Genomic DNA, 20028 nt, shown 5'->3' with positions numbered 1-20028 from the left:
CCGCCCACTGAGACTGAAGAGCTGTTATTGACCTTTTCTTACAACGTCTGCTTGAGGTTATTGAACTACCCAAAATTCGCTAGTTGTCTTCCTATAAGCGCTGCAGTTAATTATTAGCATAACTGAGACAGTTGCAATTGTCGCTGCCTAATTGTTGCTGAGGTGTTGAAGAATTTAATAAATGCCTAATGTGTCCTCGATTCAAGCCTAATAGTGCTGACATAACATCAGTGGCTTAGAGCAAATCTTGTGTTGTTTAATCATTTTGAATGTGTCTGGCAGATGCAATCGTTCAGAGGCACTTTGTGGCATCTTCCCTTTAGGTTCAATACCTGCATTTTGTTGAGTGTTGAGCTGAGGCATCAAGCGCAGACATGCAAACATTGTTCTGAACAGTAACACAGTGGCAGCCGAGGAGAAATTGGGAGATCTTGGAAAGAAGAGGATGTCCTCAAAACACTTGTGAAGTACTAACAGGGATGCCAAGGACAGCCATCTGTGTTTACAAAATCATTTGCTTTCTCTTTCTGTCTCTGTCTCTCTTGTACTCACTCTGATTCACTGTTCATTCTTTACATATGCTCCCTTTGTGCCGCATAAAATACAAGCATGGCAGTTAAGGACACTCGGGCCCTTTGGGTGGAACATATGTTCAGCTTTTGCAGCTTTTTACAAGTCGGCAGATCCCAGATGAGAGCAGCTAAAGCAAAGGGAAATAGTGGCTTTAAACAAAGCCCCTATATGGGCTGCTGTTACAGGCCGAGGGTTTTCATGGTTAATGCCGTCCTCCAAGCACGCAGACAGTGTTTTTGAACAATGTGGCTTTGCTGCTGTTTTGACTTGCTGTGTGGTCAGCGGCCATGTTTTTTGCAGAAATAGCTGATGTTACTTTTATTAGGTGTTCTAAATTCAAGGGCAAAATAATCCTTCTGTGTTTAATATACTACAGATGGCTTTCTTCTTCATGCGTTTGCCCAAGCACCATTTTAATATAGACAACCAGGTCTCTCCGCTGCTCAGTGTCATTTGCATTAGCCACGTCTGGTCATCACTTCACTTCCAGTATGAGCTGATACTGTCGTCGATATTAAATGAGAGACATATTCTATTCGTGAGATATGTACGTTTCTTGAAAAATAACACAAAATGAAATATCATTTCTGAGGGCTAGAGAGAGGGTGCTGGAGCCTTTGTGTTCGTAACGCTGCATAGCCATCTTCTGACTTCCTCCGTCTCTGCTGTCTTTGACAGCATTTCCTTTAAGGGATTTCAGGTGGCACAACAGTGCCACCTAATGTTTCCTCGTCAGGAAAAAAACAGACTAGGACCACTTGGTACAGAGGGAGTTCTCTGCACTGGCTGATTGAAGACTGTTGATTGACTGTGTAATGCTGTGTGTGGGAGATGAACTTTACTTCTAAGCACTTATGACCACATTTGTGGCTGGATAAGCCTTTTACTGAAAAAACAAAAGTATATATCTGTGTTTGCTTCCCAGCTAATGAGACAAATCCACTAAAGGTCTGCTGTCCTTTTTTTTTAACAGGTGTCTGATGTAGGATCAGAGAAGCTCTTTTCCCCTACCACACCCAAAGGTAAGCCCGCTCTGCTTTTTCTCTTTCACCGCAGTCTTTCCTCCTCATTTATTCACATCAGCTACTGGGTCCATTCAGATTTAAATGTCAGCAGACATAAACAAGGTCTGGTGACTACATATGCATACATTTTTGCCAGGGCGCAGAGTGGCGTTTCTTGGACGACCTAGCCAAAGGCTTAGCCTTCCTACATATTGGTTCATTAGAGGGGATTTAGAGCCTCTCTGCCACATGCTCCCACAAATGGGAACTTCCCCTCAGGCAATACAAGCTCTCTGACAGCAGGCCTGGACCATAATGGATGCCAAAGGAAAAAGGCAGAAAGAGCTTTGTCAGCCCCCCAGACAGCACAAATTCAGTGTGCGTGCATCCATATGCACATGTATGGATTACAAGTCCTTTGCTTTTGCACAGGATGAGCATGATTTGATGCAGTTTTTGCATTTGTGTGGTTTCATGCACCTAGTGACATACTGTGTATATTAGGCAGGTGATACAGAAACTATGCAAGCACAGAAGCACCTCTATATTTAACACGTGTTATGGTGCAGTGCGTGTGGTAAATACATGTTATTTTAAGTGCTTGCTCCCCAACACACCTGAAATAACAGAAAGATGAACCAATCAGATGCATGAGTGCTTTCAGCCCCATTTAGTAACATGTAACTAAATGATGAGGCTGCAGATACTGTAACATGTGATAGTGTTGCAGAAAAAGTTGCAACTAGCGTACCTAGCAAAGGCTTCGAGGTTGTTGTACAGCACTTAACGTCCACCATATTTACCAAACAGACTCCTGAAGAAATGTTCAGTCTACTTCAGCACAACAAAAAGGAACGAGACATCATATTGTGATGTTGTTACTGTTACAAGTTCATTGTAAAGTCTATCAAGTTGGCAATCCAATAAATTGGCCCAAAAAAAGAAACAAAAAACAGAAAAAACAGTAGTGCAGTGTAGGTTTGGCTAAGATCCAGCCCAGTCAAATCACCCAATCCTGGTCGACAGGTCAGCGCAAAGAGAAACACACAGGGGCAGGCAGTAGAGGAGCAGCATGATCAGCCAACTCTACATCACATCCACCAATGTTGTCCTGCTAACAGTGAGAAGCCAGATCTGCCTTGCAACAGGAAGTTACAGTAGCGCGTCAGTGTTCAGAATTTGGTGCCTGAAATTCTCTGCTGTTGCCAACTTTTTTGCACCGGCACCAGTTTTTTTTTTTTTTCTTGGACGGGGGGCACAGTGGAAATGTGTAGGAGCAGTTGTAAATTAGGCACCAACACCGTCCTGGTAGAGAAGAGGTGCTACTGACAGATAGCAGCATGCAGACCGTGTTCCCTCAGGGCAAGAACCAGGAAGGGGTCCCATTAACACAGACTGAGAGGGAGGGAGGTGGAGCTTTAAAACAGTGCAAAATATAAGGTGGGTTTTGGAGGGGGCATGTCTGCAGACTCAACAATAAGATTTGTGTATTATAATGTGACGGTTAGGGATGCATACATGTATTTGTTGATACTGTTATATTGTTGAAAATGTATTAAAAGATCTTTTGCTGTAAGGACGTAATGTAACAAAAGTGATCTGTTGCTCCGAAGTGTTGCTTTCTTTAGCACAGTAGCTTTGACTGCTGAGTGGAAAAGCATGGCTGACAGCAGGGAGAGAAACCAGGCTTGCAGACTGTGTGATGTAGATGACCTGTGACCAGCACTGGCCTTAAGAAACCAGCATTCACAATGACAATGACTTCCAGACTTGCATGGTTTAGAAAACAACTAGACCACATCAAACAACAACTATTCCCCACCAGGCTGTTGAAATACTGCTGTTGTCAGCTGTCAGGGTGTTGACTTACTTTTATGTTTATGCAGAACATGGCTGCATATAAGCAGACTCTACCCTATAGAACTGCGCAGGCATGTGCGTACTTGATATTTTCCATTTTAGCCAGTGTAGAAAGACCTCTGTGGATCTGGCTAATGTTCACACAGAGCTGAGGATTAGGTCCACGGAATTACATCCCGACAATCCAATCAGAGGCTCCTGATTATCACACAGATCAACCAGATTCTGTTTGGGCGATGCAAACGAAGGACACCAGATTAGAATTAGAGGTTAGAAAGGGAGAGACGACAGAGAAATTCAGCAGTTTGATGAAGTGATTTGGTGACAGTGAGGAAGAAGTTATCACGCTAAAATTGCAGAGCTGCCAACCAGCCTCATCGCCCATTCCAGAGTTGTTGTCCAGCTGTAATGGATTCTAGGACAGTGTTTGTTTCAGACCTAGGCTGGTTTTTCCTCTGTGTACGTATAATGTGTGTGCAATACAAAGCAGCCCACAGGCTGTTTTCCTCTGGTTTAGAATGGAGAGTATGTGTCCCATTACCCGTCTCGCTCACGATCCTATAGGACTGATCACCAGGCCTGTCGAGCTGTTGGCTGGAAGACTCTCGGACAGATTTCTGTGTGCACGCAACCCCACTCAGGCACACACACACCGAAACATTATGGCACACATAAATATGTAATGCTGTGATGATGTTTGGCTTCCACAAATTGCTAGATAATGAGTGTTTCTCTTACTTTCACCTCTTCCTCGCTATTCAGTGTCGTGCTCCTTTCTGAACTTTATTTTGCGATTACGTGTACAAACAGTCGAGGTTAACTCCAAATTGTACACAGGCCCACAGTCTGTCATGTTAATGAAACGGTTCAGGGTTAATAGAGGAGAGGAAAGACCAACATTGTAATCACTGATGGCAGAGCGCTGTAATTATGCACACAGGACAGGGTTTTGTGCAAAACCCAGACACCCTCGCCGTCTTTCCCTCATATTTACTTTTCATCATCTCTGCATTTCTAGCATGTTGACAGCCTGTTATAGATGTAAGCTGACACTACTGGTAATAGCACAAGTGAATAGTATCTGTAATAACAGAGCACACACTGCAATTCTCTTTGGGTGTTGTTACCCAAGAGCTAGCAAGAAGTTGCACTGAATGTCTGCCTGTGTTGCTGGTTATGATGTAGGAAGGTGCAGCAGAGGTCAAGCATTATCTAACACGTATTGGTTTTTGTTTATTTGCTGTCTTAAACCTCCTGCAAATTATTGATTTCCTGGAGGATGGCATGTTTAAGTAAAAGAACTCGTTCTCCACTCAGGGCTGCTCTTATTGAATCGCGGGTCATAGTTTACCGTTGTCGCTTGCTTGAAGGCAAATGAGAATCTAAATGTAGCTGCTGAGCATTCGCAGGGCACCTCCACAGAGCACAGATAAACACCTCACTGGTAGGCCTTCTCGTGACATTTCAGAATGCCGGGCATATGGATGTGCCGGGGAGTTATCACCTAGCTGTCAGCAGCTAGAAATATCTGAGAGGAACACTGAGGAATGTGCACCGACTGTGCTGAATGTAGCATCTGTGGGTTTTAGAGCAGTAAGTATAGTGTATATACCTTCTTTGATTGCTTCCTAGTTTTCACTGATGCCTTATTGTCTTAGCTAGATGCTACCTGCCACAGAGTGATTGTAAACCCACGCTGTGTGCCATCCACCAGAGAAACCTGGGGCATCTTGGGATAGCAGGCGAAAGATTGGTAGAAAACCCATTTCTGAAGTGGATTTGTGCCCTTGTAATCCTGATTAATTTTGACCCGTTGTGCTCATTTTAAACAGAGCATTACAGTAAGCGTGAACACAGCAAGCTCTGGGGCGAAACCAGGAGCTTAGCGGCTTTGGGAGGCTTAGCTGCAGATGGCATTTTAAGCCGGACTTAATAAATTGTTTCCATTAAACTTACCGGCCCACACATACTGGATTAGACCAGTGGAACAAAGGAAGAGGAGAGCGTGTAGGGGAAGAGAAGAAAACACACACACACACACACAAACTGCCATGATGCACATCTCGGCTAACATCTCTCTGCGGCAACGTGAGAGGTGAAGATGAGGTTAACGTAATGTTCGGGGAGAAAGACGCTTTTGGACATGCAGAATTAACTCACTTTTGATCTCTTGCTCATCAGGGATGTCGGACCAATTTGGTTAATTGACATAGAAATAAACAAACAAAAAAAGATTCATAAACCATTTAGCTTGGCAGTGGATTTAGGGCTTATCCTCTAACTGTTTATATATAAACACATTACCACTGCTGTAGCTTAAGGATTTAGGATGTACCCCTACCCTTGCCTCTTTTTTTTTTTGCTTTTTTTTTTTTCCTTTGGCGCATTTTTACTCATACATCCGTCTGTTTTTGAAGGAAATCAATTCCTTGTGGTGGAGCCCTGCCTCTTCCCTTTTCTATCCGCAGCCCGCCCGCTACCTCCTTCCCCCATCGGCTCATGGCTTGCTCCCTAAGCTCTCATTATGTGCTACACAGTCCAGGTCCCTGTGTCGAATCGCTAATCAACCACCCTGTCTGCAGGCCTGCTCTCTCAATAGGTGCTGAGTGGCCTTTGTTCCACCACTGATGTTTGCTGCATGTCAATAAAAGAGCTATGGTCTCTTCTACCTCCGCCTCCTCCTCTTGCCTCGGCCAGACAGAGCAAAAGGCCCGCTCCTACAGTGAAAACTTACATAAAAATGAAACAGTCTCTCACCTGCTGCATTCTGAATGCCGGAGAAGGGAGGAAGGATGGGTGATTGGAAAGGGAGCAGCAAGGTCAGGGGCAGGGGATTGAGGGCGGCTCAGGCATAGTGAAGTAGATGAGAGAGCATGTTTGTGTTCGCCTGAGCAGCTCTCCTCTGGCCAGGTCAGTGTAATGTATCACTAACCTCGGCGGCCAGCCTGACTGTTTGCAGGCTCTCACCCATTAAATAATAAATGGAGGTTGACCCTCTGACCAGCTAATCAGCTTTTCGCCCCCGTTGAATCAGGATATAGTGGAGTTAGATAGAGAGTGTGGCTGACTGGCTAACAGGCAGGCTAGATGACTGCAGGGCAGACGTGACGCTGGGAAGCATAAGGGCTGCAAAGGCTCCATCCAGATCAGCAAGCTCTGGAATTGAAAAGCAGCCATCACCGCTGTGGAATCTAAGCCTGGCGAAGCTCACGTCGAGTACCTAAATTGATTTGTTGACTAATTCCAGACAGGAAATGTTTTCTTTATCCACAAGACCGATATTCCTGTTGTTGAAATAACAGTTTCTGGTATCGCCCCCATACGCGTCACCATACTTTCATGTTTGAAAACGAGCCGTCCTTTACACCTCTTTCACTTGTTGAGCTTGAAGAGAAGCTTACATGTCTCTGGATTTGTTTTAAATATTAAAAAGCATGAACTCAGAGCAGGATACAGAAAGCAGAGAGATTAGCTGGCACTCTGAGTTCAGGGGAATAAAACCAAAACATGACTTGTTTCCTTATCAGTCTGTGGGCTATTTCTGTAAACAGCCATAGGGCAGCTTATGAGTGATTTGTTTTCAGAGAAAAGGGCGATATTAATGTTCCCTTTATTGATAGTGTTAATGCTGTTTGTGCAGCCATCCTTGTCGGAAAGATGAAAATAAATAGGGGGAGCTCAGCGGAGATAAGACACGTGTTTAATTATTAATTGAGCCATTACTGACAGAGATTGCCTTTTTTGATTTAAAGCAGGAAGGTCTGCTTCAGGGACAGAAAAAGCAATTACAGAATTCCCAGTTTGCACCGCTGCTGCCCATCGTTCAGCGGACACTGCAAGAGGGAAGTGGAAGGAGACAAAACGCTCCAACACACGCATACATCCTGTCACACTGCGCTGTTCCATAAATTATTTTAATTCTTCTTCAATATTTATGGCTTTTTAAATTATGATTACACAGTCATGTACTATTCATGTAGAGTGGCAGACAGTCAAAGGGACCCGTCCACATTACCCACAAGCCCTCTGTGGTCTGGCACCTTAAAAAGCTGACTGGATGGAATTTGGTTTGGTTTCGCATCATTCAGCCAGTGAAATCAGACTGTATCGCCTTTTACGAGCTGCCTGTTTTCAAAGACTGTCTTGATTTTGTATGCATGGCAATTAGCTGCCTTGTAAAGTCATTTCTGGTATGTCATTAAACCCCCTGTGCACTCTGCGGCCTCTGTTATGTCCATTAGAAAAGCGTCTGCTCTGTGCAAATCGCCCAGCGGGCATGAAATATTAACTCTGCCTTCCTTTAGAGCATTTGATAACTGCTGGTTAAGTTTCATTCTTGAAACAGAAACTCTCTCTTGTCTGTGTCAGCCGTGACACGTCAGGATGCTCGACACCTGTCAGTCAGTCCTGTCGCTCCCTGTCATCTGTGTCAGTGAACCCATGGGTGGTGATCGGCTATTGTGAGAGAAAATGGAAGTCACGTTGAACGCTGTATGACTAGGCTCCATTGTGTGCCTCTGCGTTCATTGACCGAGTATGGATTCAGCTTTAGCTGTGGAGTGGGAGCAATTACAAAATCACTAAAGGCCACGAGGGAATTTTAGGATACGTTGTCTGCGTTTTGGCTTGAACGCGGACAGACGCTGTTTCTCATCTTACATGTTAAGTCAGAGTGAAAATAGTGCAAGATTTCAGTGTACTTAACATTACAGCCTCGAAATCCCCCAAATACATTTGGGGTTCAGTACAAAGAACAGCTTTTCAGTGTTGTCTCTTCAGATCAGATAAACGATTGTACCTCAGCTACACGCACATAGCATTGTGTATACTTGCTAAAACAAAAAAAATTGCCATTGTTTTGACAAAACTGGTTGATTTATTATATAAATGTTAACATTCAGACCCTGCAGAGAATTTAATTTAAGCAGCAGCAAACTAGCATGCTGAAGCTAACCACAGTAGTCATACTTTGGTCTGATGCGTCCCCCGATGGCCAACTAGCACAGCTCAGGTCGAGTCTTGTCTCAACAGAGAAAAAAACATAATAAATGGATGTAGGCTCAGTGGTTTTTGTGGCTGTTGTTTTTTTTTCCAGAGGAAGAGAAGAATATAAAGAGGATAAGTCCATACAGCAGCAGCAGCTCTCATCACATCTTCTATCTAATCTTAATCCTCCTCCTCCACCAAAACAACAGCCAGCTGCATCATGGAAGGCGTTTTCATTGTTTACTTATGAGAATACATGACCAGCATCTTATCACAGCTGTCAGGCCTGAAATGTAAAGCGTGTCGCCTGTGATCACTTGCAGGTTTTCTTGTTTTTAATCCTTCAACTCCAGTCATTCTGCTAGCGAGAGTGGGTCCTCCCCTCCCCACATCCCCACACCCCACCCTTTATTTGTTTGAAGATCCCAGTTCTTCGCTATGTGCATTTTAAGCTCATCTGTGCTGAGAGGTTCAGAGCCAATGTTGTTTGCAGATGAGGCTGTAACACTCACTGACAAAGCCAGATGGTAGGCGATTGTGGCCAAACATGACACTTGGATAATGTACAATCGCTGGCAGGGGGACATTCAGCAGCCTAGATGGATATTACGAACATGCTTGTAATGCATTGGGATCAGTTCACACAGCTTTATAAAGATGGAAAAACCATCAACAGGAACAAAACGGATGTAAAATGCTCCAGATTCCATGAGAGACGAAGGACGTCCAAGTATCAGAAGAATGTGCCAGAGAATTTAGGGGTGAAAGGAGGTGAACCCAGTAAACACGATCCCAAATCCAACAGAAGTATCGTCCTGCTGTATTTCCCGAGTATAACCAGATGGGTGGTCCGCCTCCAGTGTTTGTTCGGTATTCATAGCCCCTTACCTTTTCACTGGTAGCATATTAGTACCCATGTTTCTGTCAGTGGCTTATCAGAGCCACTGTGTCTACAAGTAAAACCACAGGCTCGGGCTAGCTTGAGTGAGGGTTGGGTCTGGAGAGGTTTGCGATAGAGCCTAGCTATTAGCCTAGAACTCAACACATGGTGAAAGATGTAACCCGATACGCACTCCTGAGAACAGGCTTGTGTTTGCTTGTGCATTTCACCAGGAAAGAGCAGCATTAATCGTCCCAGTGTTTGTTAACAGACAGGGAGTAATTCACTGAGACAGAGCACCCTGCGTTTTGGACAGTTCAGAGGAGGTTAAAAAAAAGGAACATGAACAGTGTGGTCTCCTCCAATATTCAAGCGGTCATCTGTTTGGCTGTTGTTTTTGGCTACCGGTGAATTCCCTGCACTGGGCCCTGGTGGTGGGGCCCCTAATGACCTCTGACTGACTCTAATACCCCATTCAGCTGAGCATGGGCTCCAGCCTTTCTGGCTGTTGGGTTAGTACTGCTGTGTTGAAGGGTGAGCAGCAGGACTGGGATTTCACTGTTGTTTGCTTTGGGAAAGAGCAAGAGAGATTGTTCCAATGTCACACAACCCACGGAGAGATGTGTACAGAGGACTACCAGCAGTATCGACTGGGGTTAGGCTGATATATGTAGTCTTGCTGACATTTTCCTTTTGTTAAGATCAGATTTCCCACCTTTGTATAATGCTGTTTCTCTGATTTCACATGTACTGTATAGCAGATTATTTCCTAGATTATCATCAACAAGAATTGGGTGATTAAATCGTGTATCAGAGCTATTTTAAAAATAATGAATAAAATAATTTTTTCTTTCCTCTTTGGTTCATATTTATGTAAATCTTCACGGGTAAATATTCACCTTAAACATGGCCAAAGTTTTAAATTGCCTGGTTTCAAGAAGTGGAGCTATCCTAATTTGTTCATATCAGGTACAAAGCCCCGCCCATAAAGATGGCTTCAAAGGTCACCAAAACTCATTGTTCCAGACTTTGTATTAACTGAGGGACTAAACTGTGAGATCACTGTGAACTTTAAACCAAGCAAAGACTAAAACAAACAAACATATGGAGTCAAAAATATTATAAATGTCCTGTTTACACTATATTTTAACAGTTATAAGAGTGACCATGTCAAAATATTGAAATACTTGACAAATTTGTGAATATCTTGGCATTATTAGTACAGAAATGTAATCTTAAAAACAACTGGTAGCGCAACCTATTACAAGCGATCTGCAGAGTCAGCCCAGTGTTATCAGCACTGATATTTACTTTCCAAAGAGCACATCTGTTAAAGCCTAACTGTGACCAATTGCATCAACATCACGCCTGCCTGTGTTTTTGGAAAAGATCAATATATGGTTATCTCTATCACTAATGATACAGTTATTGACTCATCAACTGTGCAGACAAGTGCCTCGGGCTCCTTATCAGCTGTGGCACACTGTATTAGTGTGTCGGGCTGGTGTAGCGCCGGCCTAATCCTGGTAGCAGGTGCCACTAGAGCCGAGGTAGAGTGGTCATGTTTTTCAGGGAGGATGAGCCATCTGGGTCTTGATACTTTATGGTGCTTAAAACACACTCTCAAGTGTGACACTCCCAGCACTTACCTTTTAGCTGCACACAATAATCTAAGCGCTGGCTGCTAAAGGGAGCGAGGAGGCTTTCAGGAGAATTTACAGGGTTTGATGTGGTGTGGCGCCTCCACTTCGACATGGATTCATAAAACAGTCAGACACACTTGGCGGTTTGATTTTGATTCCTCCAACTCCAACGTCAGTGTTGTTTTTGTCATATTCTGTCTGAAATATGTCGAGCAGAAAGAAAGCCTGTTTGGTTTGGTTTTTTGCCTTTTTGTGCCAGCAAACCTTGCTCAACACTTTTCTGGGGCCCTGTGTTGTTTTCTTTTCTCTGTTCCTTTTCTTTTTTCCTTCCCCTGGTGTCGTCTGTTTCATCTTGCGAGTGATTTGGCTCATTTCAGAGTCCAATTTCGCTCCCGTTTTACCGTGCACCACCCCTCTCCTCACAGACATACTCACATTCACACATTTCCCCAATCTGACACGCTGCCTTCACACTCCAAACAAATCAATTCTTCACTTTCCACACTTGGAACACCAGAGTGAAATGCTGCCGCTCACAGCAGCCCTGCAAACACGCACACTGTTGTTTCTTGCCCACTAGGGCTAAAGGAGGCTAGATTCTTCGTTTGTGTGTGTGTGTGTGTGTGTGTGTGTGTGTGTTGGCACCCACTTGCATGCGTGGCATGGGTTTAGGTGCAGACGATGCTGGGTTTAGGTTAGCAGCAGCCTCAAAGGTCAGTATCCAGGCCTTGTCTCCATTCGTTTGCTTGACACGATTCTGTACCCTCTGCTCCCTCTTCCCTCCCCTCTGCCTTATTAACTAACCTCTCTTTTCCTCTTTCTCCCCCCGGTCTGGGTCACTTTATCCCTCTTCCTTGGCCTCTAATCAAGAATGATGAATGAGGTACAAGGAAGGACAGCGAATGTTTGTGAACCTAATACACCCTCCAATTGTCACTCTTGTTGTGGCGGCAGTGGGGAGAAGGAGGGTAGTGCTTTTGAGAAGGCTTTTGTGTGTGTTTGTCTAACTAAGCTGTGAATGAGAGCTATTTCAAACATCTCTACTCCAGTCCTTTAAGTGTGTCATCAAGCCTTGACGTGTAATTTATCGACCCCCCCACCCAAAAAGCAAAAAAAAAGAAAAACGACGCTCGAGACTAGACTTAGGTGGTTTTTTGTTTTGTTTTTTTAAGTATTGGCTTTCAGATATTACAAGCTCTGACTATTATAGGAAGAAAAGGTTTGTAGCTCATCAGAGCACGGCTCTTTTGGCATGTAGTCTTTAACAAGGCAAAATGGCAGCACTAGTGCCGTCCTCAGCAGCTGCTGCGTCTCCATCTGTAAGCCTAAATACCCAGCAGCACTACAGGAGCCGTGCAGCAGTGGGATCCTCCTATAGAAGTGGCACCGACATGACACCAGTGACGCTATAGTGGACAGTGTGTCCCCGCCGGGGGGGCTGCTGCTGAAGCTCACTATCTTTAGACAGATACTCCGCTGGGATCTTAGGACCAGATTTCATTTACGCTGAAGATTATTGTAGTGATACTGACTTATCAACTGGCTTAAGAGTGTAGAAGTTGGTTTTAGTTATCAAACAATATTTTTGATAAACTAGCATTTTCAGTCATTATTGCATCAAAATGCCAAACAGCTGCGTGTAGCTAGTTTGAAGTTTATGGCACTAACAGTGTATGACTTCACCAGTGCATTTGGAACATGTCAATTTTCTGCACTGAAAAAAGTACATGACACATTATTTACTTTGAAATGTTAAACTTGGAGCAGTAGTTATGTTGCAACTGGTTGCATATGACCGTAAATGCAACAGTGTTTTGGTTTTAAATTCCTGTGGCATGCTGTACGAGTACAGCTAGAGCATCGATAGTGTCTTGAATGTTTAGAGAAGCCGTATCAACGTGTAAGCATGAAAAGACAAAGAAAAGTGCTGTCTGATGGATGGTCTTGCTATCTGGCTGTCACTGATGAATGGATATTTGTTTTTAGCCATTCCCACTAATGTGATACCAAGACTTTAGAACATTAGTTGTCTCCACATTTTTGGTTGTCAAAGGGTATTATTAATCTTCTTTTTTTTTAAAAAAAAAAAAAGATGCTTTATTTGCATGAAGCAGGTGAGTAGCTCAGGCACTATCTTAAGTTAAAGCACAGCTTGCAATACTCATCCACTTTATCTCAAAAAAATGCACTGGAAACGTGATCTGTCTGCAAGGATGTTTGCCCCACCCCTTTCTCTGCACTAAACTGCAACGGCTGCATATGTCACAACAGTGAATGAGGTATGGTGAATGGTTAGGAGCTGTCAGCTTCCAGTTGTTGCTTTGCTTTCAGGGTGGGGAGTGAAAACGGAGATGGAGGAGGAGGTAAAGAAAAACATGCTGGCTCTTTCAGCCTACTGTCATGCCACTTAAGATTTGTTGAAGGATTTTCACCCAACCGTTTCCATCCCATTGAGAAGTAATCAGTACGGCACTGAAAGATAATATTATATCCACTTAGATGCATGTGTGCTTCATGCACGTTCATACATGAAATGAAGCTGGGAAACAGTGGGTCTGTTTACACTGCTGCACACTCACTCCCTCCATTTCTGCTTGGACTTGAAGCTTCCTGGCAAAAAGCTCCTTGTCTTTGTGTCTCCTACATTCCTTCTCGTCCTCTCTTTCATTCCTACCTCCTTCCCCTCCATTCTCTGCGGATTATGAGCCAGCTGGTAGGCTAATAGAGGATGCTTTCCTGCGGGGCACCAAAGTGATACTGTTCAGGCAGTATGGAAGCTTAAGTAAAGCTGACACGCTGCTCAAGAACTACAGCCCACACTGAGCTCCACAGAAGCCTGTAGAGAGATTCTGAAAAGGTCTTTAAGGTATGGGAGACACAGGGAGGCTGCCGCTGTCCTCCCACCGCTGAGCTGTGATGTGGGAAGCAGGAGTTAAGTCCTTTATTAGAAGTGGCAGCCGTTGTCTCCAGTCACCTCGATAATTGCGGCACCACGTCCACTGCTATAATCAATTGAGACAGCTGCCGCTGCGGCGTTCAAGTCCATCAGGCAGGCGTGTCATGCTAATTAATGAAATGATAAGGCTAGTGCTTTCAGCGTCGCGCAAATAACTCCTGAAGGCCCCCCTTCTCTTTTCAAGACAAAATCTAGCCTCAAAGTTCAAGTTACCCCTCCCGTTCTCCCCGTGTTGGCTGCCTGTCCACTGTGGCCCAAAGGGGAAAAGGGGTCACAGAGGTTGGGGATGGGTCAGTGACAGTGAAAGGGGTCAGATTTTAGGCTGGCAGGGTGGGCCGTGTCAGAGGAGCCATTAGACTTGAGTTTTTCTGTTGAAAGTTCCAAGATGTCTACCCTTTTATTTCGGAGAGCCCAGTGGCACTGACCTTAGATGACCCAGCAGTGTTCATAAGGAGCTGAGACTGATGGCTTTCCCAAAGCACATGAGCTCTGCTAGACACATCTTGGGGGAGGGAGGATCCTGACAGAAAAGGAAGTGCGAGCGTGGAGACGCCTTGCTTTGCAGCAACACATTATAGCCAGGGGTTAATGACAGTTTAACATTGCTTTTGGAGCTCCGCTGGACCGTGCATGATATAAAAGGGTTTAGACAGTCAACATCTCAACCTCTGTTGTTTCCACACTCACTCTTTTCCCTCCAATTTAAAGATGTACTCGTTTGCCTCGCATCCACAACGATGGCATATGTGCCATAAGGGATGACTGGCATATGTGTCCTGCACCATATGGCTCGAGATTGAATTGGGATGTGATATGCGCAGGAAAAACTGATTCATCTCTCAGTTTGAGCTGCCAGCTCTGTGAAATGAACATTAGGTTGTCGATTTATGCCTGTGCTTTGACTGTAAACGTGTTACAGCTTAACACCCATCCCCATTCTGGTGCCATTCACTCCTTGGTGAGTCGCGGCAAAGAGACAGAGAGAAATAATTGAAACGTGTCAGCTGTCCCCACTCTTTAGCTATCTTGGCCAGCTTTCTCCTCTTACACCATCATCCACGCCCCACCCCTCGCATTTACATGTCCCAGAGATTTGCAAAAATGTCGCCTTGGCTCCCCTCGTTACCAGTTTGGAGATGCTCGAGGCAGATTAAATAGTGTGAGGCAAAGCAAGCCGTTGCAAATTTCTCCTATGATTTTATTATTAGCACAATGATTCAACACTGCTCAGCCCTTCTGTTCCTCTCGTACAAAATCATTTTGTTGAAATCACCCCGCCTGTTTCCTATGACTGAATACCTCACGGCAACGAAGTGTTGATTGGCAAGACTGCGGTTTCCTGCCTTCTGCCAGTATCTGTTATAGCCATCTTCCACAGTCACTCACTCATGAGCTAAGCCTTGGCTCTGTGCAGATTGCTTGTCTAGAGAGGTACAAAAACCAAATCATTGTGAGCTCAACCGTCAAGAGCAGCAGAATATCCTGTCAGCCAAAGCCAGCGGGAGACGCATCAAGGCAGTATGCATCCTCACATACTGTCTGCAACCTCCAACGTCTTTCGGCGGATATGCTGCTTTATTTAAATATCTGTCTGTTCATGTCCTTATTTTATCACTGCCCTGACTGTTTATGCTTTGGCAAAGCCATGAAGGGAGTGAACCGCAGTGTTTGCCTAGTAAATGAGAACACCCAGTGGCCCTAAGCCCCCGACATCCCCTTATCATTGGGATACTTTGCATATTCTCGTATCTAATCTGAAAGGGCTTTTTGCATACAGGTTCTGTTTCCCTGGCTGTTGTATATACTGGTATCAGTGTCAGCCGTGAGCAGGTAATTTATGTAACACACTCATTTGCATGCACAGCATTAGCTTGCTGAGGGTTTTAGTTGGAAACCAAATGAGAATTTTCTCTAGAGCCCTTGTTTCATTCATGAGGTTGCAGAGGCCATTTGCAGGTAGCCAGGTGTGTATTTAAAATAAAGTAGTTAAACAAGCTTCAAAGTAAATGATTTCTAAAGATGAGGAAATGTGTTCAAGGCTTTTCTTCTGGGTTTCTAGTGCCAAGACACCTTAAAGGAATCTCTTGCTCACGGGGAGTATGCCATGCACCAGCAAGCCACAGTCCAGCTAAGGGCCAAGCAATTCCAGACTGGTCCAAGCCATTCCAATCTGGGCCATCTGGCTGCGTAAAGGCCACAGAGGACCAGATCAGTGACAGCTCTCCAGATGTTCCATAGGGACACACAGGGTCACAAGTTAAGGGTATCGAAGGCAGGAACAGCTGTGTAGCGACACCATGTTCACCTCAGATTCCCCTCTGGACACATCAGTTATTACCAACAAATCCCAGTGGCTTGTTGTCCGTCTGCTACCTTAGTCCCTGCATCCCTACGCTCCACCCCTTCCACTCCCCAACCCACGGTATAGCACACTGAGGCACGTGCACACAGGGCGAGGCCCAATTCCCTCGAGTAAGCAAGGCCACGAGAACAACTATAAAAAGATCAATACTGGGATGAGATGTCATCTGGTGAGCAGACTTGCCAACACCCCCCTAGGGAATGTCCCTGCGCCCCCCCACCCCCCAGTTCACTAACCCAGCTAAGGGGAGAGGGGTGCCATCCCCACCACTGGGCTGCCCTCCAACCTGTCTGACTCACCCAGACCATCTGCTCAGGTTTGCAGGGCAGAGCTTCAGGACAGCACTTTTTTTGCGCACTCGTATGGCATTTGTTTCACATGATCGCCTGTGGCTGGCCTACTGTTTTCCTCAGTATGTAATTTCAGGGAGTATATTACATATCCTGCGGAAAAGAGGAACAACTTGGTGTTTTGTTTTTGCAGCTTAATGAAATGCATGACAGTCAGCTGACAGTTGTGCAGTGTTGCTTTGCATTGATGGGACCAAAAAAACATAACAAACAAAAAGTCTTTTTTTTGTGGTGGACATTTTTGGACTTCAAAGCTTCTGTGCTAGCATTTTAGCCGCTGCCATTTTGTTCATATGGCAGAGTGCTAAGTTATCAGCTAAGGTTAGCTAGCTACATTTACAAACTGTATGGCTGCACGTATTTTACTCAGCAAAACTAAAGTACTATCTTGTGTGCCACACAAGAAGCCATATTAAACTGAATTTTAAATTCAATTTAAAATTCTGCAAATGGCACCAACAGCTTAAACACAGTGATGCAGTCCAGCCTTTGGCTAACTTAAAATAGCAGGAAAAAAAGCCGCTGCAGCTCCCTCTGGTAGCACACCTGCCAGTCAAAGCAGCCACACCCTGACTTTAAACCTTACCAGTATCCAGAAGTGCAAGTTCTAGAAAAATATCACGCAGCATAGGGTTTTATGAAGGAGTATGACGGTGTCAGAGTTATCATGCATACATATTGTATATTTTTCAAAATGGTAGATAAACCTATTAAAAAAAAGGTCAGTTTGCAAACAATAAAAATCTATTGGATAATGCAACTCTTTTTCTTTCTCCAACAAACCGGTCTGGTTTTCCTCACTTTGTTCTGCCCTTCACTAAAATGAAGTTGCATGCGTTTGCCAACAGTAAAAACTTGTCTATGTTCCATTCATTCGTGTGCACGTGTGGGTGTGTTTTATTGTGCGTGCAATCGTATATGTGTGTGTGTGCGCGCGCTTGTGAGTGTGAGTGAGCTTTCAGAGGGATTTTAATGAGGGATGTGTTGGTCTGTGCCGATCGCTGCCTCCATTAGAGCCCATTAGAATCATCATTAAGATAACCCGGCGCTCGCTGTGGCCCTGGCTTAGAATGCGAAGCCCCCACCCCCCTACCTTCCCTCTATGGTCGTAGTGAGACTTCCTTCAGTATCACTCGCCTTGCATTATGTCTGGGAAAACTGGTTGCCATGGCAACATCACCCAACAGCGACATTTTGACTGTGGATATTTGCTTCTTCTCCTCCGTTTGTCTGTCTGTCTGTGCCCGCCTCTGTGTTTTTGCCATTGAGTATTCCTCTTTCTCTGTCCCCGTAACACCGAGAGTCTGACAGTTTAATCCAAGTCCCAGACCCCAATAAATCCGGAGGTCTATATAGGCCTGGACCCAGGAATTCATTTGAAAATTATGACACCATAGCCAGCCCCAGTTCTCCTATAAATGTAAGGAGTAAATGGAAGGGGAGCTCAACAAATAAAGAAATAAAGAAATAAATAAAAGCCCTGCCTTGCCTTTTTATTGGCCTTTTTATGGGTGTTAGGATCCTTGAAAGATTAAGCAGGCTGTTAATAGGGCCTGGATATTCCATTAGTGGGCTGCATGTTGAGTTCTCACTGGTTTGACAGCAGCTCCCAGCTCTTCTCATTTTGTTACTGTTGAGTGTGCCCATGGATCTTTTTTAATTGAAGCACTGCTATGTCTTTTGACTGAAACCCTGCTGTATCTGAGCACTCGTAGATTAGAGCCACCAAGAGGGCACCACCAAGCTGTCTGTCTGCCTGTCTATCTCTGTGCATGTGTGCATAGTTAAAATGAATACCAGCAGTAGCAGCTTTGATTAGCTCAGAAGCTACAGCAGTGATTTTGCTGTTGCAGTTGTCACACAAGCGTATCCTCAAGCTCACAATCTTCGCGGGCCATTTTCCTTTGCATTCAACTCTGGGAGAAGCACAAGATCACCAACTGGCTCGTCTTATTCATTAAGATTCATAACTGCTTTGATGCTGCTTTTTCTCCCACTTTTATTTGCCTGCTACAACAGCATATAATTATAGTCATTAAATTGCGACAGTCTAAGTACGAAAAGTCGTTGTTCTGTGGAATGCTGATTATAAAAGCTTCTTGTCTGTTGAAAAGGCCGCTGATGAATGGTAAAAAATGGGTTCAGAGTGCTTTCCTGTGGTTTCCCCTATCCCCTGAAAGAACAAGAAGGAAAGATAGAAAGATGCCAGAGAGGCCAAGATAAGGGGCCACGATCTCTCCTCACAACACAATTGAAACATAATTATTTCATGCCAGATTGTGTGCTCAGCAAAGCCCTGAATGGGGGCCGACATTTAACTTTAATTAGCTGTGATTTATTCATACTGACTGGATCGCGGAAAGAAATTGGATCATCTGATTATAGTCAAGCATGAAAATGACCTGATTAAACACTTAATGGAACCTAGGGAGAGGGAAACAAGAGGAACCTTGGGCAGAAGACACTGGGACAACATTAAAAAGGCAGAGAGGGAGCAGTTTTTTCATGTGTTAGGTGTTACTGAGTCAAGCGAAGATGAAGTTTAACATGTTTCTCCTTAAATTTTAACTGTTTTTTCCCCATTTCAGGTGTGCCAACGAATGAGAGTCCTGAGTCCAAGACTTGTAGCTCAGCCAAAGTCTCCGGTCTCCAGCGCAGCCAGGAGCAGAGCAACAGTGAGGTGCCCTTTGCACCTCCCGTGTCCAGCCCCACCCCGGCTTCGGCACCTACGGGCTCCCCTGCCCCTGCTGCAGCGGCGGCACCCTCAGAGCCTCCTAGGTTACGGCTTCCCACCCCGCCTCCTCTCAGTGTTAAAAAGGAGCTGCAACTTCCACCGCCCGTCCCTACACCTCCCCTGTTGAGGGCACCGCCCCACCCCCACCCCCACCCTCCTCACCCACACTCGCACCAGGAGCCTCGTGTTCTGTCCCGACAGCACCACGCACGGCCAGTGCACCACCCGTTGCCGTACAGCAGCCTCCACGAAATCAGGTATTTTTACTGGGGCTAAGAATTATGAGTATAAACCTGCTAAAGAAACCACACGGTTCAGCTGTGTTAGTGCCATATTCACCAGCCTCAGCGCTGCACACTACCAGAAAGCAAACAGAAATTCAGTACCCAGTACTGTCTTCACTTTCACCGTCTCACCTTTTGTACCTGTTCACGGTGTTGTCTGGCAGACGCTAACACTTTCCTTGTGTTTCCTACCACTCTAGTAAAGACGATATAACCTGCCAGAACTTCCAAATTAATATGATCTAGTCCAATAGACAATTCTATATTCCACACAGTATTGACTGTTTTCATGTGGATATTGATTTTTCCCCCTCACAATAACCAGCTGTCAGATTTACTGTTTTCATCGGGCAACACTGCAGTGCACACAGCATGATTTCCCATTTCACCTTTTCA

The 20028-nt window shown here is 44.8% G+C and overlaps 1 protein-coding gene across 9 annotated transcripts in view; it reads left to right on the top strand.

The window, feature by feature from the left end:
• The window catches only part of fbrsl1 (fibrosin-like 1), a 281436-nt gene that overhangs the window by 245850 nt on the left and 15558 nt on the right, over window positions 1-20028 (top strand). For all 9 annotated transcript variants that reach the window (XM_005933319.3, XM_005933318.3, XM_014337109.2 and 6 more), the window contains 2 exons: window positions 1547-1595; window positions 19203-19605. In XM_005933319.3, coding sequence (XP_005933381.1) covers window positions 1547-1595; window positions 19203-19605 — 452 coding nt within the window. The remainder of the gene's footprint in view (window positions 1-1546; window positions 1596-19202; window positions 19606-20028) is intronic.

The sequence above is a fragment of the Haplochromis burtoni genome, unplaced genomic scaffold, assembly GCF_018398535.1.
Source record: "Haplochromis burtoni strain Fernald_Lab_line unplaced genomic scaffold, NCSU_Asbu1 Contig_166, whole genome shotgun sequence".
NCBI lineage: Eukaryota > Metazoa > Chordata > Actinopteri > Cichliformes > Cichlidae > Haplochromis > Haplochromis burtoni.
The sequence above is the reverse complement of the archived record's forward strand: the minus strand, read 5'-3'. Positions and strand labels throughout refer to the sequence as shown.